This window comes from Pelophylax lessonae, assembly GCF_965119305.1.
Source record: "Pelophylax lessonae genome assembly, chromosome: 11".
NCBI lineage: Eukaryota > Metazoa > Chordata > Amphibia > Anura > Ranidae > Pelophylax > Pelophylax lessonae.
In genome coordinates this window covers 193,016,596-193,043,059 of record NC_138778.1, presented here as the reverse complement: position 1 = coordinate 193,043,059, position 26,464 = coordinate 193,016,596, and the positions used below count along the sequence as shown (strand labels likewise).

Sequence of the window (26,464 nt, the reverse complement as noted above, 5' to 3'; positions counted from 1 at the left end):
AGAGGTTGACGTCCCCCGGGAGGAGGTTGGTGTCACCCTGGGAAGAGGTCGGTGTCCCCCGGTTAGAGGTCGGTGTCCCCCGGGAAGAGGTCGCTGTCCCCCGGGAAAGAGGTCGGTGTCCCCGGTGATGATATAACAGGCCGTACAATAACATGAAGGAGGAAGGTCATGTTCTGTCACTTTAACAATGCCGGGTGCCGGGGGTGTGGTCTGGTGACGGTAATGTGATGACGTTCCCGCCGCTGATTGGTGGCTCCGGTGCTCCAGCAGAGCGGGGTGTGCGCGGTTCGATCATTTGGTGTCAGGCGGACGGAGAGCGGAGACATGAAGATCTGGACCTCCGAGCACGTGTTCGAGTGAGTACCGGGAGAGGGGGAGGGGAGGCCTCCATGGAACCTTCCAGAACGATCAGTCTCTGTGTGGAAGGACAAGGCCTGTAGGCTCCGGCCTGTATTATGCGGGGCTTCCGGGGACTGGACTTCACCTGGGGAGCAACTACAAGTCCCAGCATGGCTGTATGGGTTCTGCGAAGTCACAGGGGGTGCAGGTCTTAGGAGTCCTGTGATGTCACAGGGGGGGGTGCAGGTCCTAGGAGTCCTGTGATGTCACAGGGGGGGGGGGGTGCAGGTCCTAGGAGTCCTGTGATGTCACAGGGGGGGGGGGGTGCAGGTCCTAGGAGTCCTGTGATGTCGGGGGGGGGGGGTGCAGGTCCTAGGAGTCCTGTGATGTCACGGGGGGGGGGGTGCAGGTCCTAGGAGTCCTGTGATGTCACAGGGGGGGGGGGGGGTGCAGGTCCTAGGAGTCCTGTGATGTCACAGGGGGGGGGGTGCAGGTCCTAGGAGTCCTGTGATGTCGGGGGGGGGGGGGGATGCAGGTCCTGAAGAAGACATTGATTTTTTTCCTGGTGGTTATAGCGGCTCCTAGTGATAATCGCAGGTGAATCCATTGTTTATCTTGGAACATTCAGCCTTCTCATTAATGGTTCAAATCTTGGCCAGATCTGGCTGAATCGGCTGAGATTGGAACCATCCATGGCCGGCCTAAGTCACCATTCATGGTTCCCATGGTGACCAGTCTGATCCCTCCTCCTCCATACACAATCCCTGCGCAGCTCCGCAGGATCATCACCGGTCCCTCTTCTGTAGAATGTGACATGGTGTGCATTTCCCAACCATGGCAGGAAATGAATGTCACCACAGGAGGACCTCTTTCAGTGGGCGCTGTGGGCATTACAAAGGGAAGTGACACATGGTAACATCTGACTTATAGAAGTACAGGTCTGCCAGCTCCAATGCCTGCCCGTGTCCCCACCTCCCTGGTTGAGGGTCTGTCCGCTTTCCCCCCCCCTCCCTAGTTGAGCATCTGTCCGCGTCCCCCCCCCCCCTCCCTGGTTGAGCATCTGTCCGCGTCCCCCCCCCCCTCCCTGGTTGAGCATCTGTCCGCGTCCCCCCCCCTCCCTGGTTGAGCATCTGTCCGCGTCCCCCCCCTCCCTGGTTGAGCATCTGTCCGCGTCCCCCCCCCCTCCCTGGGCGTCTGTCCGCGTCCCCCCCTCCCTGGTTGGGCGTCTGTCCGCGTCTCCCCCCCTCCCTGGTTGGACGTCTTTCCGCGTCTCCCCCCCTCCCTGGTTGGACGTCTGTCCGCGTCTCCCCCCCTCCCTGGTTGGGCGTCTGTCCGCGTCTCCCCCCCTCCCTGGTTGGGCGTCTGTCCGCGTCTCCCCCCCTCCCTGGTTGGGCTTCTGTCCGCGTCTCCCCCCTCCCTGGTTGGGCGTCTGTCCGCGTCTCCCCCCTCCCTTGGTTGGGCGTCTGTCCGCGTCCCCCCCTCCACCGGCTCATTGTCTGCCCGCGGCCCCCCCCCCCCCTCCCCTGGATCAGCGTCTGCCTGTGTCCCCCCCCCCCCTCCCCTGGATCAGCGTCTGCCTGTGTCCCCCCCCCCTCCCCTGGATCAGCGTCTGCCAGCGGCCCCCCTCCCCTGGATCAGCGTCTGCCCTTAGCCCCCCTCCCTGGATGAGAGACAGGTTCCTATAGTAGGGGTCAGGGTGTCAGCAATCATTGTAGATAAGAATGGACTGCGTGTTCCAGCAATATACCGGTCATGTCACATGACTGCCACAACACGTATATTTGCCAGCACACCACGGATCTTCATTCCAAATGTTTTTTTATTAAACACGATAACATGACAAGTAAGAGAGTGCAATGTTCTGACTCACTGATGAAGAGAGCTTTAATATAAACCTGTGTGGAAGGAAGATCCGTGATGTGCAGGCAGAATTATTCACTGTGGCTTTCATGACTCAGTCCCCAGCTGGTGGTTGCTACGGCGCCCAGTACCCCCAGTAACGTGTGCAATGGGAATATAGATTATTACATGTCACATGAGTGATCACCAAGTACTGCAGAGCGGGCCCAGCTGGATGAACACGGCATCGCTGCAGAATAGATCACCATCCAGAGAGCGTCTCATCCATCCGGCAGGCTGGTGTTTCCCCTCTGTCTAGCCTTGTATACGGATCTTGTTGTTTTCTAGCTGTCACCAGCAATGGCTAGTTTGAGATCGGCCTGAATGTTGGTAGACGTATCTGGGAAATGTCCCCAAGCTAGGAATATTGGAGAGCAGTGATCCATTCTCTTGACCAGAGCAACCAATTAGATCCGTGCTCACTGTCCCCATATCGGGTAATCCTCAGATTAGGCCGGGATCATACTTTAGCGGGGTGTGACAAAGCACTTTGATGTGGTAATGTGAGGTCTTAGGGCAGCTCATTAATTTACATGGGCAATGCTACAAAAGGTTCATGGACTTATAATATCAGCCAATAACGTGCGTTCCCTTTAGTTGTGCCAAAATATACATGTGTTGGCGAGGGGCATTGGGGTGCCACTAAGGATGAATGGTACAGGAGCACCCCCAGTTTATGTGCAATGTGATAACATGCATTCCTTCATTTTGCTTCTGGATATTTATTTTTTGGCACATGCATGGCAGAGATTTGTGTGCTGTTGGTGCAGTAAGCACTCACTCCCCAGAGTACACTGAGCACAGGTCACCTTTTTTGACTTCAAGGTGACTGGACCTTTGGTGACTTTTGAGGTGTCTGCAGACCTTTTGGGGACTTCAATCAGCCATACGTGGATCAAAATTTGCCAGGTTCAGCAGGGACCTTCAAAATATCAATCCGTGTATGGGCAGGCAGGTCTATTATTGGCTCGTGTACAACCAGCCTGTGGGGTTTTCCCTGAACAATCAGAACACGGATCATTGTAGTCTGACGGCAGAATCTAATCACAGAAGGAGGGATTCCCCCTTCTACATTGAATGTGTGAATGGAGGAATCGAGGCATTTTCTTTCCTTCTACCCATGGCGGAAGGAAATAAATTTGCATAATCCTATGGCCTGTTTAAGAGGCTAAGCACTCGTCATGATGGGAAATGTTCAGTCATGGAGGAGGGATGGACATGATGGTACATGTAGTCATAGGATAATGATACAGTGGAATGGTAACTGTGTAATATAATGACAGGCTAGCTGGTTAGACTAGCTAGTTGAACAGAAAAAAAAATGCACAATGTATGGTCTGGGTGTGTGCGGGCCTTTGGGCGACTTCTGGGTGTGTGCAGGCCTTTTGGGCGACTTCTGTGTGTGTGTGTGCAGGCCTTTTGGGTGACTTGGCGGGGGCGTGCGGACCTTTTGGGTGACTTGGCGGGGGCGTGCGGACCTTTTGGGTGACTTGGCGGGGGCGTGCGGACCTTTTGGGTGACTTGGCGGGGGCGTGCGGACCTTTTGGGTGACTTGGCGGGACGTGCGGACCTTTTGGGCGACTTCTGTGTGTGTGTGCGGACCTTTTGGGTGACTTGGCGGGGGCGTGCGGACCTTTTGGGTGACTTGGCGGGGGCATGCGGACCTTTTGGGTGACTTGGCGGGGGCGTGCGGACCTTTTGGGTGACTTGGCGGGGCGTGCGGACCTTTTGGGCGACTTCTGTGTGTGTGTGCGGACCTTTTGGGTGACTTGGCGGGGGCGTGCGGACCTTTTGGGTGACTTGGCGGGGGCGTGCGGACCTTTTGGGTGACTTGGCGGGGGCGTGCGGACCTTTTGGGCGACTTCTGTGTGTGTGTGGACCTTTTGGGCGACTTGGCGGGGGCGTGCGGACCTTTTGGGTGACTTGGCGGGGCGTGCGGACCTTTTGGGCGACTTCTGTGTGTGTGCGGACCTTCTGGGTGACTTGGCGGGAGCGTGCGGACCTTTTGGGCGACTTCTGTGTGTGTGTGTGCGCAGGCCTTTTGGGTGACTTGGCGGGGGCGTGCGGACCTTTTGGGTGACTTGGCGGGGGCGTGCGGACCTTTTGGGTGACTTGGCGGGGGCGTGCGGACCTTTTGGGCGACTTGGCGGGGGCGTGCGGACCTTTTGGGTGACTTGGCGGGGGCGTGCGGACCTTTTGGGTGACTTGGCGGGGGCGTGCGGACCTTTTGGGTGCCCTTCAATGATTTGTGCTGCTTATCAGTCATGTACCTGGTAACCTTGTCGGTGTATTGTGTACACATTCCTCAGCTTCCACCTGACTGGTTATTCCAGAGCTGCACACACGTGGATGCTGAGTGTTGATGTGTCATGGTAAAGGTCTAGTCCATAAATCTCTGTAAATGACAGCACTATAGACTGTACTAGTAATCCGTACTGATACAGTGATATATAATCCAGGACAATGTGGAAGTGGGTTCTGCTTGGAGTTTGTATGATGTCCCTGTGACGGAGGGGTTCTCCTCCGGGTTCTCCTGTCCTCCTCCATCAGCCAGTAGATTTCTGCGCTCCGGTCTCAGTTGGCTTTAGTGTGTGACTGTTCTAGGGATATTTAACCCTGGTTCATACCAGTGTGTTTTGACACTGAAAATCGCATGACCAATCGCACTCTATTACCTGCAATGGAACTGTCAGATCATTGCGACTCAGAAAAAGGTTCCTGCACAACTTTTTTGCTATTTTTGTGTGTGTTTTTTTTTTTTTTTTTTTGTTTTTTGCAACTGTCTTGCGTTGACTTCTGTTTAATGAAGCCGCAATAAAATCGGCGGTCCAAATCGCACTGATCTGCGCCTTTAGATCGCATTGAAATAGCGCAACTTCAATGCCACACTGGTGTGAACCAGGACTAAAGCAGAACTCCATGAAAACCTTTTTTTTTTTTTTCTCCCATGCACCAGGTCTGTGCCCACCCTGCATGATGGGGTAAATGCTTGTTTTGTCTAGGGGCACAGCGAAAGGTTATACTTACCCAATCGTTTGATCCTCTGGAAAACTGCGCTCCCCCCATGTCCAGGGGTGGACACTTCTGCTGTCCTCCATGCCCAGAGCCGGTCTATGGGAGTGATGAGGTCAGGAGCAGTCCATGCACAGTCCCACTACATGGGGAAAAGATTCCTGGAATTCTTTCAGCTGGTCATACACTACACAATCTCATTGTACTGTAATCTCCTCAACCTATGTACTATAAGGACACACCTAAACAATGCATTCAAATTGTATCGGGCAGGCTTCAGCACTACATAGTTAAAAATAGATCTAAAGGAGATTGTACAATCAGATTGTAGTGTATGGAGTGTTTTTTCCCCCAACCAGAGAGTTGAAGGGTAAAATAAACGTGACCGGTCACTGCATTCACACAAGTTATGTGGATAGAAGAATCCCCCCCCCCCCCCCCCCCCGGGCTCTCCGCCTGTCAGAATACAGATTAGCACTCATCCATTGCTGGTTTTCCAGCAGGACCATTCGATGGAAGTTGGTGGTTGGACTGGTTTCTGTTGAACAGACAGTGGTACACACAGCCTGAAATCCATCCAGTTCCTGCTGAACTAGCTGCGTTTCAGAGTGTGTATACCCAGCTTTAGAGTGCAAGCTGTTGGTGACGGAGACAGATGGACATGACTCATCTCTAGAACAGTATGAGGCTGAATTACTAAAACTGGGGGTGCAGAATCTGGTGCAGCTGTGCATGGGAGCCAATCGGCTTCTAACTTCAGCTTGTTCGATCAAGCTTTGACAGCAAACCCCTGTTCACATCGCATGCCAGATTGGCACTGTCTGAATCGGTGCAATGCTAACTTTGCGGCATCGCACCGATTGGCAAAACTAGTTCCTGCACTATTTTTGGCGACTTCAGGGGTGATTTCAATAGACGTCTGTGCAGGAACCCGCACAGATGGCGCTCAAATCGTCCCCGAAGTCGGACTGAAATGCCGGTTTGAAATTGCGAGTTCAGCTGAACGCAAACCTGTCCTCCGTGCCATTGTGGGCTGAAAACCTGGGAGCTGATTGGTTTCTATGTAAAGCTTAACCAGATTTTTCACTCTCCAGTTTTAGTGTGTGTGTATATATGTATGTATATTATGAACACTTTCCACCCTGACAATCCTCCACAGAAGCCCTCTGTAAAACATTACAGTATATAACAGCCAGGAGTAGAACAAATCCCTCATAAACCTGTCATAGACACTGGAGTTAGCTTTCTCCTGAAAATTCTTGTTGCCTGGCTTTCCAAGTCTGAAAAGCACATAAAACCTTGTTTGCTCGTTCCAGATCTGTTAGGATTGCCATACATGCTTAGATTTTCACCTCCAGACTAAACGAGAAAATCGATTGATTTTCCCAATCCAATACCTGATTACCCAATCAGTGACTGCATGCGATGGGGTGTACTTATTATTTGCCTGATCGTTTTCCATCCACCTCATGTGATTCCTTAAATCGACTATTGTGGCGTCAGGTTATACGCACCGGGCCAAAGCCAAGCTGTGTATGTCTGGCTTTACCCATAGGGGTCCATTTATAAAACCTTCATTGCACAAATGTTAGAAGCATTCTGCATGAAATGTTGCTGTCATTTTTCTAAGACTAATTCCTGTATCATCTCTGTCTAGTGATCCGCACAGAATAGTTTTCTGAAAAACCTCCATAAGAAAACTTTACCGCTTTTTAGCCACCAGATTGAGCCGATGATACAGAAATTAATGATGGGGACATCTTGTTCAGCATGCGGGAATGCTTCTGTAATCCGTACAATGAATATTTTATACACGGACCCCAAAGTGTTCCATAAATCGTACGGCAGATAGTGAATTCTAGTGCCAGGGTTTTTGCGCTTTTTCACCTACTGGTCTTAAAGAGGTTCTAAAGGCTGAAGTCTTTTTACCTTCATACATTCTTTACATAAAAATAAATGTCTCCAGCCCCCTCCTTATACTTACCGGAGTCTGATCTCGATCCATCGATCCAGTGATGTACACTAGAGGCGATGCTCTCCTGGCTCTCTCCCTCATTGGCTCTGGCTGCTGTCAATCATACCCAGTGAGGGGGCGGAGCCCAGTTCTGTGTGTCAATGGACAGAGAGCGGAGCTCGAGTAAGCACACCTAACTGCCTTCACAGTAAGCAGCTTGCTGTGGGGGGGGGGGACCCCAGAAGAGAACTGGGGCTGCTCTGTCCAAAACTTAAACACAGCAGATATGCATAAAGTGTTTGTTATTTAACCACTTGCCAAACGTGCTATACCAAGTGGTGGCTGGCTAGTTCTGGGAGACTGTCATGGCTGCCTCCTGTTATTGCCCGTGGCAGGGCGCAGGCAGCTCGCTCTGTGATCAGTGTCCTTAAAGAGGTTGTAAACCCCAAAACATTTTTTATTTTTTTTGCAACCTGCAAGAGAAACACATAATGAGCTAGTATGCATCGCATACTAGCTCATTATGCAATACTTACCTTAGAACGAGCCCCCGCCTTACCGTCCGCTTACCTGTATGACAGGCAACATGTCCAGTCGCCCGTCTTCCGGGATCGCGGCATCCGGCCATCTGATTGGCCGGAGCCGCGGTGACGTCACTCCCGAGCACGGGAGCCGACGGTCACGGCACGGGACTCTGAAGGAATGGCACCAGCGGCCGTTCCTTCAGAGCGCATGCGCCAGTGACATCATTGGCTGCATGTAAGGTAAATATCTCCTAAACGGTGCATGTTTAGAAGATATTTACAGTACCTATAGGGAAGACTTATCATAGGCTTATCTATAGGTACAACTTCCTGAGGAGGGTTTACTTCCTCTTTAAGAGACCTGCTGATCACAGATTGAGGTAAAGAGCCAATCGGCTGCTTTTTAATGTGATCAGCTGTGTCCAATCACAGCTGATCCTGGATGTAAACACAAGTTTGGTATTGGAACTCCTTTGGAGAAAAGAGCCGATAACCGGCTTCTCTAAAAGGGATATGAACACTAATCATTAGGGCGCTAATCATCAGTGCAGGCCTCATCAGTGAAGGAGAAAAACTACAAGTTTGCTAAATTTTATAACTTTTTTTTTTTTTTTTTTTTTTCTGGTTTATTTAGCATAGAATAAAAAAAAAAAACCTGTGGTGTTTAAATACCACCAAAAGAAAGCTCTATTTGTGAGAAAAAAAGATGAACATGTCATATGGGTACAGTGTAGCATGATTGTGTAAGCTGAAGGAAGGGGATAAAAGTGCCTGGTAGGCAAGTGGGTAAAAAAAAAAGAAAATCTTTTTAGTATGACTTTAATAGTGTCATCACATAGCATAGTTCTGTATTACAGGGTAGCATAGTGCAGTATTTCAGGGTATACTGTTAGTCATGAATGCTACTAAAGTATGCACACCCATCAGGAAATGCAGATCAGGCAGCTCTGCTCGTCTTACAATGTGGATCTTGGATCTGATCTTCCATTTTGTTAGAGAAGTTGCGTTTGGCCTTCAGGATGGTTGGAATGTGACGGGGGAAGGGTGGGGGTGTGTGTGCCCACTTCATCTGTCTCGTGCTTTCCATGATGGGGGCAGCTCCTCCGTCATCCCATGTGACTTGACATGAAAGGGATAGTGTACAATGTCACCTTCCTACACCTCCGATATAAGTGACTCCCGCACATTTCACTTAAAGCAACTCCCGCACTTCCTATTTAGGAAGAGTTTTCCCGAGCTTTGCCAGATTCTCCCTGCACCTCGGCTCAATGACAGCTGAATCTAATTTCAGTGTCACGTGGCTTTTTTTTTTTTTTCCTTCTACGCAGCAACTTCTCACAGTAAAAAAAAAAAAAAAAAAAAGTTGCACAATATTTTCATCTAGAGAACAGGACAATGAGGCAATAACTTCATTCTATTACATAAGACGGTGATAGAGGAGAGCCTCCTCCCTATACAATGTGTTACTCATTGTTCACTACTGAGGGAACCTGTTTATTCTACATGATTGTCAGCTTTGGAAGGTTGTTGCTATGGATACATTGTTACTGCCATCAAGGCTGTCTGCTTTACAATGTATTCATCTATTAAATAGCTTTTATTAAGTTTTGTAGCAGAATACAAAATACAGAATAAAAATGCAAAACAAAGAAAATACTAGGAGCCGGTTCACACTACCACGACCAGAAAGTCGCCCGTGACTTGTTTAGAGACTTGTTTAGAGACTTGTTTAGAGACTTGTTTAGAGACTTGTTTAGAGACTTGTTTAGAGACTTGTTTAGAGACTTGTTTAGAGACTTGTTTAGAGACTTGTTTAGAGACTTGTTTAGAGACTTGTTTAGAGACTTGTTTAGAGACTTGTTTAGAGACTTGTTTAGAGACTTGTTTAGAGACTTGTGCACTACTTTGAAGAGACAGGCGACTTTGTCTGTGGGGAATGCCTGGCTAATCTCTTTCTTCTTCCTGGAAAGTCTGATAACAAGTCGTGTCAATTAAGAGAAGTAGGCGACTCCCATTGAAGTATATGTCGGATCACAGGTCGCCTCAAAGTAGTACAGGACCCTTTTCTGAAGTCGGAGCGACTTCAGTAGTGCCAATTAAGACGGCACTGATTGATTAACATTGCTTTTGTTATGTTAAGCGACCTGGGGCTACACAAGTCGCTTCACAAGTCGTGCTAGTGTGAATGGGCTCTAAATCTCAGGGGTTACCCCCATTCCAAAAAGCTCCACTAGATCTATAGATCCAATAGCTAAATATCCTTTCTTTTTTTTCCTACTGGATCTATTTGGAATGGGGGTATCCCCTGAAGATTTGTTTTCTTTATTTTGCATTTTTATTCTATATTCTGTTTTCTGCTATAAAATTTTTAATAAAGAATTAAGTCCCGGTTCACACTATTGCGATGCGGGAACCCTGTGAATATACTGTGTGTTCCCGAATCGCATCCGCAGAACAGGCAGTTCACACTACCATATGCAATACACTGGGGGTGTCAATTCAAAGTTAACGACACCCCCAGATCCAAACTGTATGTCTGAATTTGCACCGCACAGACCTCGCAGTGCGCTCCGAATCATATGCGATGTCTGTGATCGCAATCGTGTGAACCGGGACTGAAGAAATAAGGCTGGCCATAGATATGCGGTTTTCTTTCTGCAGCCACAGGCCGGGTTCTCCTATCATTGCAGTCAGTGCGGATGGGGGAATCCCTCCCATGGATCTATTGTGTTCTCTCGGCGGGGGTTGCAGGGAGCCCTTCTTTCGAGAACTCAGTGATTATTGCTATCGGCTTTAGCCACTGGCAATAATCGCATGCTAGAGATCTGTACCCAAAGTGGATTGATGGATCTACTTGGGCACAATCAGCCTGCCTATAGATGGATCAAATCCTGGCCAGTCCCTGCTAACCCAAGAAGGTTCGAAACATCTGTGGCTGGGTTAGTAAAATCCTCCGTCCACAGAAACAAATCTCCCGCACCGGGACAACTGTCAGAATACCCTGATCAGCAGCTGATTGGCTGAAGATCAAGAAGTTTTCCCGCACGTTCCTTCAAACCAAATCAGACAATGGACTTCTGTCTAGTGGGGTCAGTCACAGACCATGCGAAATTCCGATGTTCCCTCTGAGCCGGCCAAATTTCAATCAGTGTATAACCAGACTGGTGATAGGCCAACGAAAATGATTTTTTTCCATCCCAAAAAAAGGCAACAGAAGACAGTAAAACCCTTAGGCTGCATTCACATGTCACTGTATTGATCGCGGGCAGAATCGCCGCGATTCCGCCCGCGATCTGGAAATCATTGCAAATCGCGGGACGCCTGCGCGTTGCCCGTGATTTGCAATAGCACCCCAAACGCTGAGCGATGTTGCCGCGATTTACGCCTGCCGAATCGCGGTAACATCGCGCAAAAAAAAATTGCGGGATGCATTACGCCCAAAAAAGAGCTTCTTTTGGAGCGTAATGCGTCCCGCAATTTTTTTTTTTTTGCGCGATGTTACCGTGATTCGGCAGGCGTAAATTGCGGCAACATCGCACATCGTTTGGGGTGCTATTGCAAATCACGGGCAACGCACAGGCGTCCCGCAATTTGCAATGATTTCTGGATCGCGGGCAGAATCGCGGCGATTCTGCCCGCAATCAATATGCTGACATGTGAATGCAGCCTTAAAGAGGCTGTAATCCTTCTCTGTTCTATTTACTGCAATCTAAAATGTTATGCTTTAAATGTAGGTTTGCTATTGCACCGAACTAATTGTCTTTTTTGTGTGTTTTTCACTTAAAGCGTTTGTTACCCCAACACTTATTCCTGATATGTGTCTGCTGTACCATGTACTTGTATGAGAGTCTCCTGTTCTCTTTGTATTTCTTCCTTTGTGTGAAATCCCTGGTGATCCTGCCAGTCCCTCTGCTTATCTATTAAAACTGACCACACGAAGCATGAGAACACATTGTGGTCAGTTCTCTAGCTGTGCTGGCAGCTGAGAACAGAGGGAAAGTGATCACTTATATTTAAAAAAAAAAAAAGGGGGGGGGGTGATTATGTGTTTTTTATATCTACACAAAAATGTTTTGCCTTAATTTCTATTTTTAACTGAATGGATTGTTTTACATGATGATCGTTTACAATCACTTTAATGCTTTTATTCCTGTTCTTGATAGCCACCCATGGGAAACAGTCACAACAGCAGCCATGCAGAAGTACCCCAACCCCATGAACCCCGGTGTGGTTGGTGTGGATGTATTGGACAGACGCGTGGATTCCAGTGGGAAGTTGCACAGTGACCGGCTGCTCAGCACGGAGTGGGGAATGCCTTCTTTAGTGAAATCAGTAAGTCCGATTCCATGGAAGCTGCACATAGGTAGAAGAAGCACAAGTATATCCTAACCCAGGGTTTCTACACCTTTTTTCAGTCAAGGCATCCTTTGAAAGTATATTCAGTCTCGAGGCACCCCAGTCTAATGCGGGGTGCACACTATGAGGTTTCTGCTTCATACCTCCCACCAACCAAACTACTCTCCCTTCACCTGCAGAGACAGCAGCCAAGGTTGTACACATGCTGTACCCACAATGCTTTGCGGCTATGGCAGGATTTATACCCCCTGTTGCCTTCGGCGGGCATGGCTGATGAATGGGGCCGTGATGCAGCCACCCTGCAAATGCGTGCACTGAATGTGGTGCTGCATTCAGGGGGTAAAGCAAGCAGCGAGGAGGTGGCATATCGCATCCTCGCCACCTGTCAAATGGCTGTGGCAAGGGATTTGGCCATGGATTGCTTTTCAGAGGAGCGGCATTCTGACTGTACAGAGTGTAGGGGGTCAGGATCAAGAGACGTATATAAACATACATACACATACTGTGTGTATGTATGTATGTGTATATATGTGTGTATATATGTACATACATACATACATACATACATACATACATACATACATATGTGTGTGTGGATATATATACTTTTTTTCTGGGAGGCATCAGAGCAGACCCAGAAAGCTGTGTGGGTGCCTGACCCGCCCTTGGCAACCGATGATGTCATCAGTTGGCAGGATGTGAGCGGGTGGCCTCCTCAGCTTTCTGAGTGCCTCTGGCAGCTGCAGGCACATTTAGGTCAGCGGACCGGCACCACTGTACTAACAAATGGGTTTAAGTGCCGGCAATTAGAATCTTTTACTAGATGCCTGCTTACTCTGGGACATTTTTGGCAATATTTCCACGGCACCCCTGGGGAGTCTCTGCGGCCCCCCGGTTGGGAAACCCTGTCCTAACCTAAGAACAAAAATGTAATCTATTGCATCGTTGGATGTGCTGGCTGCATTAGTAGCACCCTTTCTGTCCTAGGGTGACAACGCTCACCCACAATACTGGATCTATGGGGAAGCAATGTTGTTGCCTTAGGAAAGGATGTGTGTTGGGGCTAGAGAACCCCCCCTCCCCCTTTCCATAACCTAAAGGAGGTGTTCTGTAGTCCTGGCACACTTTCTGATATTGTTTTAGAAATAACTGAAAGGTTACCAGGAGAAAGGGCAGCACCAGATTTCTGATAGGTCCTTGCCATTGCAATTTTTGAACCGATAGAACAAAATGCTTACGTTGTGAATTTAACAAACCAAAGGGGAGCAAATAAAAAGTAAATTTCTAGTGTTTACATGGACATTAATTCTCTCCTCTCACAGCTATTGGTGGAAATTGCTGAGTGTAGGGGGTTTCCTGTGAATGGCTTTCCCTGGTCACAAAGGAATTCTCATTATCAGCAGATTCCCTGCGTTCACTGTAATGTCGCCTTTCTTAAAGGGAACCTGTCAAGATAAAATTATGGCTGCTATTTTCTGATTAGTTATTTTTTAGAAGGGTGCAGAAACAAATGCGGTCATCCCGGTCCTTAACCACTTGACCTCTGGGAGATTTACCCCCCTTCATGACCAGGCCATTGTTTGCGATACAGCACTGCATTACTTTAAATGACACTCAGCCGTGCGACGCTGTACCCAAGCAAATTGTCTTCGCTCATCCAACCCCCCCTCAAAAAATAGCGCTTTCTTTTTGGTGGTATTTGATCTTCTACTAACTGACACTTTTTGGGAACCAGTAACACTAATTCAGTGATCTGTGCTAAAAAAAAGCATGGTCACTGTCTTAATGACACTGGCTGGGAAGGGGTTAAACATCTAGGGTGATTAAAGGGTTGTATGTGTGCCTAGCCAGTGTTTTAGTGTAAGCAGTGTGGTGCTTTCATTAAGGCAAGTAATGGATTTTATTCCCTGCTGACAGGACAGGGCTCTGTAAATTCCTGATGATCGGGGGGTGCGGGTGGTAATCCATTGGCCAACACCCACTAATCAATGTCTGCTATGCTTATTCACAGCACGGCCGTGTTGCCGTTGGCATGTGCCCCCTACCCGGAAGTTCTGGATCACATACTAGGTATATCTGTTATATGGTCAGCAAGCTGTTAAAGAATTGCTGACCTTAAACAAGTACAGTATATGCATATTGGTGGCTGAATGCTGGATGCAAACATGTAGTATTAGTCAAAGCCAATTCCACCCAAAATAATGGTTTTAGGCAGTTGCTTGCATTCACTGACTAGTTCTGTCTATGGGACCTAATGGTGATGTATTCCCAGCTTCAAACTCTACTGCAGCCATTAGAAAGGGGTCTAGTGCTGTATTTAGGTGATACTACACACACAAACAGTTTAATCTTACAGTGTCCCTTCTATCGTTATACCTTTTTCCTTAACGATATACAACTGTCACATGACCCAGCTCTTTCCCAGCCTGTCTGCAGAGAAACATAAGCAGGAGCTTCTTCTCTGCTGCTGGTCACATGTTCAAAATATTAAAACAACCTCTGGAATACAGAGTAAAAATATTAATAAACTGTTTTAAATGGTCATACAAATCTATATTTGACATCAAATCTTTATTATTTTTTTGGTAATAACATGGGGTGGATGGATTTCTGCCTATTACAGTCTGTGTCATGTTCCTCCCAGCCTGTGTCTTAGAATAAGAGGGAGACGAAGCCGCCATTAATCCACATGTTATATCCCATCCCCATTGTGTGTAGCTGGTTAGTGGGCATTGAGGAGGAAATAGGGAGTGGGCTGTCATTTATCACTGTGTATACGCCCACATGTGTGACTCTATAGTCGCATGGGCTTCTCAGATGTGATAGGGAGGAAATGCCCAGCATAGAAACTCACTGAAAACTGAGCATGTGCAGAGTTGCCACCATAGCTGCAAAATCCACAACTGCATTAGGGACATGGATAGAAGGGGGCGATGGGGAGCAGCAAATAAACCAGGTTTTTAGCAGAATACAGAAAAGGAATCTCAGTGAGTGAGTATGAACATCATGTAATACACCATTTATTGATGGTTTAGTGACACTTTCAAGTATTCCTCATAATGCAGAGTGAGCAAATATATGCCACCCTGTGTGAGCTCCAGTATCTGAGCTTACTTGGGCGGGTAATGTCAAGGCCTTCCCGCGTCCTTCAGTGTGACGGTGTTTGCGCCTGTTGACTTTAGTTGTTCTAGCAGCCATACCCAGAAGCCCCGCCCTGTTACAACCAAAGCGTGTGATTTGTAAATCTATTTTGCGAGGGAGTGGGCTGTCAGGAAATTCCGGTAATCTCCCCTGAAGAGTCATAATTGTGTATTTTGACAGATAGGAGGATAACAATTTTGCTAATTATTCCAGAATCTGAGTTCTATATTTTATTTATTTTCATGAATAGATTATTGGGGCAACCAGAACAAAGACGTACGTTCAAGAACATTCGGTGGTGGATCCTGTTGCAAAAACGATGGAACTAAAATCAACAAATGTAAGTGGCACTTTTTGATTGTGCAACCCAAGTGTGACCAGACATTACTACTAGATGGGGGATGCTGCAAGCTGAGGCCTGATCATCGTATCACATATTGACTATGGCACAATGTTTCACCTTTAAACCTCCGACAGCAGACTCGTCCATTTGGCCGGCTCTCGTCATTCATTTACACTTGTCATGTGCTGGGCAGCTGGCTGAGTGAACTATTTCTAATGATAGTGATTTGGCAAACGTGCCCGTTATGGCTGCCACTAGAGAGTAAAATTCAACCCCTCGAATTACAAATTGCTATAATGACAATATGGCCTGAAATTTCGACTCAAACGTAACACGGGTGTGTTATTGATGCACTCTTGCTGCGTTTTCAATGCATTTCAACGGGGAGGTGCGTTTTTTTTTTTTTTTTTTTTTTTTTTTTTTTTTGTTTGTTTTTTGGTTTTTGCTGACCAAAAATTTGGCGAGCAGGATTTTTAACACCGCAACGGAAGCACAACAGGCCAGTGTGAAGACATACATAGTTTAAAGAGATACATTTTTCTTGAGCTTTTCTAGCACTAAAGATGCCTATAATGGCGGACAATAAAGCCATATTCATTTAAATTCAGAATATTATAAAGTCAAATATAATACAAAATATATATATATATATCTGTTGTTTACGGTTTCCGGCCAATAACATCCTGCATTTTGGGTTTTAGCACCACTCTTTCCATTTGGTGCACCTCTAGCCTGAAAGCATGTAAAAATGTGAAGTCCCTTTTTACCATTACTTACTGGTGAAACTTGGATCCCAATATGTGCTCAATAAAATTTTTGTATTTTTGCTTTAGGCAAAAAAGTTATTTGCTCGTTATGTAACTTGTTGACTTGTGTTTTTTGATTTCTAGATCACATTCACAAATATGGTGTCCGTGGATGAAAGATTAGTGTACAAGCCACATCCTCAGGACAACAAAAAGTAAGTACAGAGCTGTGCTAAAGATCTAATCTGCTGATGTCTGTGCTAATTCAGAACATTTACTGGGGATACAGAGAACCAGGTCTATCTTTTTAGTATTTTGTTTTTTGTATAGTCATTTCTGACAAATGTACTCCATAGCTATTGCTTAACCACTTTCATGTCTGGGGCAGTTGAACTTTTTAAAAATGGTAAAATCAGCCATTTTCTCTTTCGTTTATTGAGGGACACAGCTCCAGAATATTCTTGACCATTGGATTATGCTGCCCCCTACAGGAGTAGGACGATAGGCAGGAAAAAGCTTTACCATGCCTTTGGGGCAGTCCCAGGGCATATACTCCCACTTTCTAGGAGTAAGGACCTAGTTCCTTGCTGGGATCTCTGGTCCTAGCTTTTTTTTTTTTTTTTTTTTTTAATGGATTAGTTTCCTCCTTTTTTATTTTCTGTTCCTGTGAGAACTAGAATCAACTGTCAGACTGGGCGACACACTGGATATTCTAGATCCTTTTCGGTCTCCCCAGACCGGCCAGCAAGCGCGACCCGATCTCAGCTCCACCCTAGGTCGGCAGCGACATAGCCCCAATGGACGGGGGCTGGCCGGCGAGTTAAACGTCTCATAAGGACGCTCAGACCTGGTCACGACCTGGTTCGCAGCGTACCTCTGGCCCGCAGCACCCCCATTCCAAGATGGTGCACTGGTCTGCCTGGAGTGGTGCCCACCTAGGTCCATGGTGTGGTAAGTAGTGTACCCCCCCCCTCCTCCCCTCTCCCTTGGTGGTCTTTCGGGGTGGACGTGGGCCCCTCTTGAGATGATCGGACCCCTGGGTTCCCCTCCATTCCCCCAGCCTCTCTAAGCAGTCACTGTGGGTCTTTTGGTCCCCAACCCACCCCTCTCCCCGGGTGCAGTAGTAGCTAGCTTTGCCACATACTCCAGAAGGTGCGGGGTTGGATGTGGTTTCTGCTGACCGGGTTGCACAACGGGTGATTTTGAGCGGGTTTCTTGCCTCCTGGGGGTTAGTGACTGGGGCTGGGATGTCTGTTGGACTAGGGGAGCAGATGTTTTATCATCTCCGGGTACCTGCCTCATGCGGCCAGATAGGGCCCAAAATTTAGGTGTCTACCTTCAAGGTAGTTACGTTTGCACAGTTCCTCACTAGACCTCTGCAAAGAGATTCTTGCCATGTGGGGCAAGAATCCACAGTCTCTAAACAGTCTGATCCTGTTGAGCCGGGGTACAAGAGGGTCTCTGATTCTGTGCCTTCGCTCTCCGGCACTTTGACAAGGAAAATCTTCCTTCTCCCCCCCCTGTACTGGACGGTGGTCACCACGGATGCCAGCCTGTCCGAGTGGTGTGGTGTTTTTTGGCACAGATGTTGCTCAGGGGGTCTGAGAATCCAGACTACCGATCGATATACTGGACACTTCCTCCGGAGGGGTTTCATCAGTTAGTTCTCCGGTGGGGAACTACCGAGGTGGTCCTGTTGGTCTCTCGTCTCAACAGAAAGGTGCTTGGCATGGTCTCAGAATCCTCTGGCCGACGCCACAGATGCACTGGTGGCTCCCTTTGAGGCCAGTATTGTCTGCTATAAGTCTTTACTCTTCTAGAACTTGTGCCAAGATTCCTGCGTAGGTTTGAGGCAGAAGGGATTGCGGCCATCCTAGTGACTCCAGACTGGCCTTGCCGGTTATGGAACGCAGATCTGATATGGTTGGTCACCGATGCTCCTTGGAGACTTCCTCTTAGAGGAGATCTGTTGGCCCAAGGGCCAATCTTCCATCTTGCCTTGCAGTCTCTGGCTTAACGGCTTGGCTGTCGGAAGCCTGGGGCTGAAGAATAGAGGGTTGTCTGAATCGGTGATTCCCACGTTGCTGTAGGCTAGTAAATCTACTTCTAGGAAGATTTACCATCGCGTTTGAGGAGCGTACTTTGCGGGCGTGAATCTCTTGGGTTCACCCCCGCTCCTTTTCCGTGACTCGGAGTTTGGCTTTCCTCCATCGAGGTTTTGAGCAGCGTCTGGCCTCGGGTACCATCAAGGGCCAGGTTCGGCCTTGGCCGTTTTGGTTTTAACGTCCTTTGGCTACGTGTTTTTTGGTTCCCACCTTTTGTTCAGGGGATTCGCCACTCGGCTCCCCCAGTGCGGTCTCCATTGCCCTTGTGGGATCTCAACTTGGTGCTGTCGATTCTTCAGTAACTGCCATTGAAAAATATTTGTGAGATTCCTCTGCTTACATTGTCCCAATGCTTCATGGTGGCTTTTTCCTCTGCACTTAGGGTGTCTGAGCTGGCAGCTTTGTCTTGTCGTTCACGTTACTTGGTGGTTCATGGAGATACAGTGGAGCTTCGTCCTTGTCAGTCGTTCCTTCCCAAGGTTGTTTCTGGTTTCCATCTAAATGAAGACATTGTGTTGCCTTCCCTGTGTCCTAAGCCTATGCATCCTAAGGAGATTGCCTTGCGTTCTCTGGATGTGGTTTGGCTGATCAGGGTGTACCTGGAAGCTACCGAGTCGATAAGGAAATCAGACTCGCTATGTGTCCTTATGGATGGACCTCGCAAGGGTTTGGCCGGGTTTGCCATTTCCAGATGGATCAGACAGACGAAGGTGCAGGCCTGTTCAATCAAGGGTCAGGTTCTCCTTTCCCTGTTATGGTGCATTCTACGCGGGCACTTAGTGCCTCCTGGGCCTTCCGCCATCAGGGGTCAGTGATGCAAAGTGGCCACTGGTCACCTGTGCACACTTTTACAAAGTGGATGTGCTGGCATCTGCTGCTTTGGCCAGAATGTTTTGCTAGCTGCTGTTTGAGAGGAATAGTCCTCCCCCTCCCCCTACAACCCCCCCCCACCACTCATGTTTGACACTGCTTTGGGATGTCCCAAAGGTCAAGCAGATTCTGGAGCTGTGTCAATGAACGAAAGAGAAAATTTAGATTTTTTGTTTTATCGTAAAATCCTTTTCTCTGATGATCATTGACAGACACAGCACCCACCCCTCTATTGAGTTGGGTTAGATTTCTTCTGACATTGCTTGCAACAAAACTGAGTGCCTATAACACGAAGTGTAAGTATATCCCCTGGGACTGCCCCATAGGCGTAGTTAAGCTTTTTTTTTTTTCTTGAGAATTTCTTGGAACCCCCAAACAATGACATGCCTTCAGAGGCCCTGTAGAATAAAAATGGTATCCGTTGCAATTGTCTATTTTGCACAGCAGTTGCACAGTTTATCAAACTCCTATTTTCAGGGGGGAAAAAAATGGTAAAATGATTGTGTTTTTTTTTTTTTTTTTTTTTTTTTATTGTACACTATAGAATACTCAATATATGGCCAAATCTAAAATATGGGGCCGCCTGGATCACTTTTACTGAACAGCCCACCACTTGCTTCAAACAAAATGCTACCAAGCTCATAGCTGCAGGTGTGAACTTTTCACCACTAGTAGTCAGGACATTTTAAAGGTTGGCAAGTGGTTGAAGAGGCTTTATATAGTAGGAATCGCCAACATCAGACCCTTGAGTCAGCTTTGGCAATGTCTTAGCGTGGAGAGGTTGGAAGACACTTTCTTGTTTATCTGTATTTCATGGCTGTATTTTTCTCAGATAAGGCAAGACTACAACACACAAATATATATTTTTTTTTTTTTGTGTTTTTCAGGACCGTTCTTACTCAGGAAGCGATCATATCTGTGAAAGGCGTCAGTCTGAGCAGCGTTTTAGAGGGAATGATGGCCAATACCATTTCTAGCAATGCCAGTAAGGTAAGTATGTGACTAGCCTTAAATCCAGTATTTTCTGCCAATATTTGGGCGTGTCGTATCCTCCTGGGTGACTTCCATTGGTGTTTGTTAGGTGGGGTAAGAAAACCACCTGGAACAGATAAGCCTCTTATCCCATGTACTGCATCTAGGGTTGTGCTGTCCACGTGTGTTCAGGTTACAACTAGTAATTCCGGCTTTCTTGGTAATGACTTGTACACAGCATAATTAGTGTTATAATGAATCCAAAGCAACTAGTGATTCAGGGTTATCGCATTGGCAGTCCAAGCAACCAAATATCTAGGCAAGATCTGCCTAAACCTTTATGGAAAAGTAGTAATGTTTACATTTTGTATATACAGAAATGATCCGCTGCTTGCTTGGAAAAACTGTTTTCTATGTAAAGCTTGTAATTGCAGCTTTCTTTGCTTTTTATGCAAAGATCGTATGCGAGGCATTCCAGTGAGCACCAGTCAGGGTCTAAGGCACGGATCCTCAAACTACGGACCTCCATCTGTTGTGGAACTACACATCCCATGAGGCTTTGTAAAACTCTGACATTCACAGACATGACTAGGCATGATGGGAATTGTAGTTTCTGAACAACTGGAGGGCCATAGTTTGAAGACCCCTGGTCTAAGGCCTCTTTCTTGCACATGATACTTCTGTGTAATAATCTACTTTTTCCAGACGTGTTGTGTGTGGTGTGTTTTGTTTTTTTTTTTCTTGTATGCACACACATTTTTGTATATATGCCTTCGTGCAAATACGCAAAAACATATTCTTGCATACTTGTTCTGCATAATATGTAAATGGACATTTGTGTGCATTTGCGTGCATGAAGCATAAATACTGACCAAAAAAGCAGATTTTTCTATTTTTTTTCTGAAGAATGCACTTGTTTACAATTAAAGAGGAAGTAAACCCTCCTCTGACACTTTTACCTATAGGTAAGCCTATATTAAGGCTTACCTATAGGTACTGTAAACATGCACCGTTTAGGAGATATTTACCTTATATGCAGCCAGTGACGTCATTGGCGCATACACTCTGAAGGAACGGCCGCTGGTGCCGTTTCTTCAGAGCCCGGTGCTGTGACCGTCGGCTCCCTCGCACGTGCGCGGGAGTGACGTCACCGTGGCTCCGGCCATTTAGATGGCCGATTGCTGCAATTCCGGAAGACGGGCGACTGGACATGTCGCCCGTCATGCAGGTGAGCGGACGGCACGGCGGGGGCTCGTTCTTAGGTAAGTATTTCATAATGAGCTAGTATGCGATGCATACTAGCTCATTATGGGTTTCTCTTTCAGGTTGCAGCAAAAAAAAAAAGTTTCATGGGTTTACAACCTCTTTAATGACCTGTATTTTAGCTCTGTAAAAAAAGCTAAAAGATCCCCACTGTTCAGAAACCAATATGTTGGTTGCCACCGTCCCGGTTAGAACATATATAGATCAACAACCCCTAAATACATGCGTTTTCTACTTAAATTATCACCTTATGCATTGGTTTATAATACGAATTAATAAGCATACGCTTTAATTGAAATTGATGTTTGGTTGTCTTCAAAGTCCCACCTAATATGGGGGTTGTTGGTTATATAGATAAGTTAAAAAAAAAAAAAAAAAGCTGTACTGAGCTTTTTCAAGCTGCAGTGTGCAAGAGACCTAAATGGGAAAACTTTAGACCCCTTTTCCCATGCAATCATTGGTACTTTGAGACTGTGAGTTCAGCTTTTACTTTAAGGACATATCCTACATTTATACACAAATTGTGAGGGTTTTTTTGATTAGTTTTGTATAATAGAAATGGTACAAAACATGTTATAACAACTTGCTACACACAAAAAAAAAAAATACATTTCTTTTTTTTTAACTACTTCCAGACCGCTCCCTGCGTTTTTATGTCAGTACTTTGACGTTAAATACTGGTGTTATGGCAGCAGATAACTGCCATAACCCTGGTATTTTCTTACAGGGTTGGCGTCCTCATTAAAGTGGTCCCAGCAGCGGATTCGCCGCAAGATCACTTTTATGGGCAGCAGGAGGGGTGCCCCCAAACAGTCGCGTGATGGCCATCTTGCCCTCACTTGACTAACTGCCTGGGACATGGATGGACGGGTCGGATCATTTTCCCTGCTGCCGACAGAGCTTCCTCCCAACGATCTTGGGTCTATGCTTTTAGGGTCTTTTTGACCCCAGATATCACATTAAAGATGACCTGTCCTGTTTCTATTACAATGGATGTTTACATTTCTTGTAATAGGAATAAAAGCAAGCAAAATAACTTTTTTTTAAGGGACAGTAAAAATAAAAGGTATAATAAGGAAAAAACATTTTAAGTGCCCCGCCCCTCCAAGGACGCGCACGCAACTCACCCCAACATATGTAAACTCTGCTCAAACCACACATGTGAGGTATCACCGTTAGAGCGAGAGCAATAATTCTAGCACTGGACCTCCTCTATCATTCTAAACTGGTAACATGTAGACATCGGCTGTGGAGATTTTTAAGTACCAATGTTTGTCGCCATTCCATTCCATGCGTGCGCAATTTTGAAGGCTAACTTTACTGTTTCCAGAATTTTTAATTAACAAAAAAAAAAAGTATATTTTTTTTAAAAAAAATGGGTTTGTAAGACTGCTGCACAAATACGGTGTGACAAAGTATTGCAACAATCTCATTTTTTTTTTCTTTTTCTCTAGGGCTGAACATAAATATATGTTTGGGGGTTTGAAGTAATTTTCTAGCCAAAAATACAGATTTTGACATGTAAACAAGTGTCAAAAATAGGCCTGGTCCTTAAGTGGTTAAAAAGTCACTGGTGCAGCCAGGTAAACTGAACGGTACAAAACTTCTCCTAACCAACCCCCCCCCCCCCCCCCCCCCACTGGAATATTGTGGGTTTTAGAAATGCTTGACTTGATTTACCGGTCCACCTTAAGACCGCATTCACATTGATCCGACTTGTCAGCCTGACAAGTCGCGGTCCATCACGCTCCCATTGAGTAGTACAGGACCCGTTCTAATAGGAGCGACACAAGTCGCTCCGACTTAGAAAAAGGGGCGACCTGGAGGCGACTTGCATAGACATTCATTTTATGAAGTCCGTGCAAGTCGCGCCGAAGTCGCGCTGCACACGACTTCACAGGTCGTCCCCTAAGTCGGAGCGACTTAGTGTGAACGGAGGCGAATTGTCGTGTTTAGACTTGCTAGTTCAAGGGATTCTAGGACATTTCTAAAAATGATTACTTCTAACAGTACTTCTTCTTCTCTCTTGATTCTTTAGGGCCGGGATGCTATGGAGTGGGTGATTAGCAAACTAAATGCTGAACTTGAGGATCTGAAGGCGACAACAAGAGGGGGCATCAGGACGACCATAGCGGCAGCGGCCTATGTAGAGGAATGATGTCTACTCATGCCATAGGCATTGGGCGTTTGTACTGGAACCATTAGGATGTTCCTCTTGGCACTTCAACTATTTATTCTTATTTAAGAATGTTAATTATTAAGTAGGATTTTTCAAATTGAAGCGTGGAGAGAGGAGGCAGCTGTGTGGGAACAAGGAATGAATGGGGACCAGGTAGTTAAGTGACTGTACACAGCTGTACAGTGACTTTCTCTAAATACCTCCATCACCCTTCCCAGTATTAATACTTGACAGGTTTCGATGTGATCTCATCAGCTTTATCTCCACTATTGGACCAAGAGCCATGTTTATCCAGCTTCTTTCATCAGGTCAGGTTATTTTTATATAAAGGTGTTAGAATTGTCCTGGACAGCCTAATGCCCAAGACATTTAATCCCAAGCTTCGTTTCAGCTTCCTGGTGCCATACAGACAGCCCAAACTGGGGCAGCTGTTACTTCACACACTTCAGTGCCATCACCTGTCCCTTATCTGCACACCTGCAATCGGACTAAAGGGTTTACTAAGCTAGCTCTGTTACAACTCTCATCATTAAAGGATGAGAAACATAGTGCATTTCTGACCTTGTGAACATGCCATTTGCCTGGTTTGATGATTGACCATTGTAGATCCATCTGCAAATAGTCAGATAAGGACTTTGACTTTTCTCTGACTTTTGGGCTTTTGACCTGCTCTGAGTCATTGACTCAGTATTGAAGTCGTTCAGTTGGTCTGAAAGCTAGGCAGGTAGCATTTTCAGAAGTCTCTGGAAATAGATGGGCTGCTTTGAGGTAATAGTGCATCCACAAACATGGCTCCTTCCTCTGATAGTTGATAAAGTCTGTTGCACCATACAAGTGGCAGTTTGTCAGTTGTGGCACATATCCTTCAGGATTTTGAAGACTGTTAAAGACTTGACACGTTCTTATTTCTAGCAGTAGAGTTAATTGGATTTACATTATAGGTTAGGCTGTCTTTTGGATAAAGTTTGGAGAACCTAAACGTGGGGCAGTTTTAGGCCCTAGAGCACCCCTATATACCCCAGGCAGCAAAGTCTGAGCTCTGCTGCACCCCCTCTGCTTCTTAAACCTCTAAGTTTGTATCAAGGGTGTGGCTTGGCTTTGACTTTCTGACTAAAGTCGGTATTTGCATCCAGAGTGAGCCAGGTTCAAGGTGCTCTGGAGACAAAAATGGTGTGCATGCAGGCAACCTCTAGGTTTCAGCTTTTGGGTTCTCCTAAGCTTGGATAACTTTGGTGACAAGTGTTCTTTTTAAAATACTGTCTGTGTTAGCAAGCAGTAAAATGGCACTTAAAACTGATTTCTCTGTATCCCCTGCAATGGTCTGTGCCATTGGCTTTGAATTTCCAGTCTTAGCAGACATCTAATGTTACCCACTGAAGTGTCTTTCCCACATTGCGTTATGGAAATTCAAAACGGGGCAACAGGCACAAATGTTGCATCATGTGTTCTGGATTCTCCATAAGGACACATGGGGGGGGGGGGAGTCACTATTGTAGGTGACACCTGAAGAGGCCTTTCACAGCTTTGGTAGGGTTGGAGGGTGATCTCCTCATTGAGGTCCTCAATAGCTGAATGACCTGAGCAGGGATCACACCTTCCAACCACACCACCCTAAAAGGACAAATCGTTTTTTACGTGTTGTTTTTCAGTCCTTGCAGTTTTGGGCTTTCAGAAGAACTGAGACTTGGTACTGTCTAATCGTAGTTCCATCCTTTCCTGACTGGGGATGTACATATCACAAAAAATAGAGTACTGAAAATCAGTTGAACTTATGCTTTGATCATTTCCCTGTGTGTAACCATATCCGTTCATTAGTTGGGTTGTTTCGGTTGGCTGACCTATGTACAGCTGGGCAAATTCTGAAAATGTGATGGTTCTAAAGTAGATGTATGAGAGATGATGTGATGTTTAATGTTAAAACCCCTCTTCATGTGGGTGGAAACCTTATTGGGGTACGCAGTGTAACCGTTGGCATCTTTAGAAGCCAATCAGATGCTAGTTATGTGGTTTTGGTGTTTTATTTTTTTTTTTATTAGAAAAACTCAATGGCTGCACTGGAAAATGCCATCTTCCTTTTTAAAGAGACAGTCATCTTGATCAAGCAGGCAAGTGTCTAGGAAGGTATCTGCTGTAATCACCTTACCTGCACCCTCTTATAGCGCCTTGCTCCTCTTCAGCCTGCACTGAGATTGGCTCTGTCTGTGACCACGGGGAGCAGTGATGTTCAGTCCCCCAAACACGTGACAGGGCTGGGTGCCATCACTGGTTTTCTTGCTTTCTATTGAGGAAGAAGAAGCTGCAAGGGAGCCCAGGTAAAGGAGTACAAGGAGATTTGGGGGGGGGGGGGGGATAGGGGGGGATACCCTTGCCAAAGTCACTGCCATTTACTTGGGCAATGTGTCAGTATCTCTTTACACGCTAAGCTCACCTTTTTAAGAAAATTCAGTATGCAGCAAAGCACAGTATGTTAAAACATATATATATATTGGAGAGGAATTGAGCTTAACTTTGAGGATATTAGAGTAGGCCAAGTATGAAGCCTAGCCAAAAAAGAAAAGAAATTCCAGCTAATGACATCCAGCTGCGTCCTGCATTTAGTACAGGAAAACTGCTGGGCGCAGCGTCCTAAGGTATATCCCCAGCAACTAACGAACTTCACCTTAAGCCCATTGAAATTGATGGATATAAGCACAGAACATACACATTAAAGGATCTCTGAATATCTGAAAATACCAATTCTTTTAGGCCCTGTTCACAATGG

The 26,464-nt window shown here is 46.5% G+C and overlaps 1 protein-coding gene across 1 annotated transcript; it reads left to right on the top strand.

The window, feature by feature from the left end:
• The first annotated feature begins 232 nt into the window (after positions 1 to 232).
• Positions 233 to 24,031, top strand: PRELID3B (PRELI domain containing 3B). Its single transcript, XM_082271968.1, has 6 exons — positions 233 to 356; positions 11,892 to 12,060; positions 15,476 to 15,565; positions 16,459 to 16,529; positions 20,177 to 20,279; positions 23,563 to 24,031. The coding sequence occupies exons 1-6, from the start codon at positions 325 to 327 to the stop codon at positions 23,680 to 23,682; spliced, it is 585 nt and encodes a 194-aa protein (XP_082128094.1). The 5' UTR covers positions 233 to 324; the 3' UTR covers positions 23,683 to 24,031.
• The last annotated feature ends 2,433 nt before the right edge of the window (positions 24,032 to 26,464 follow it).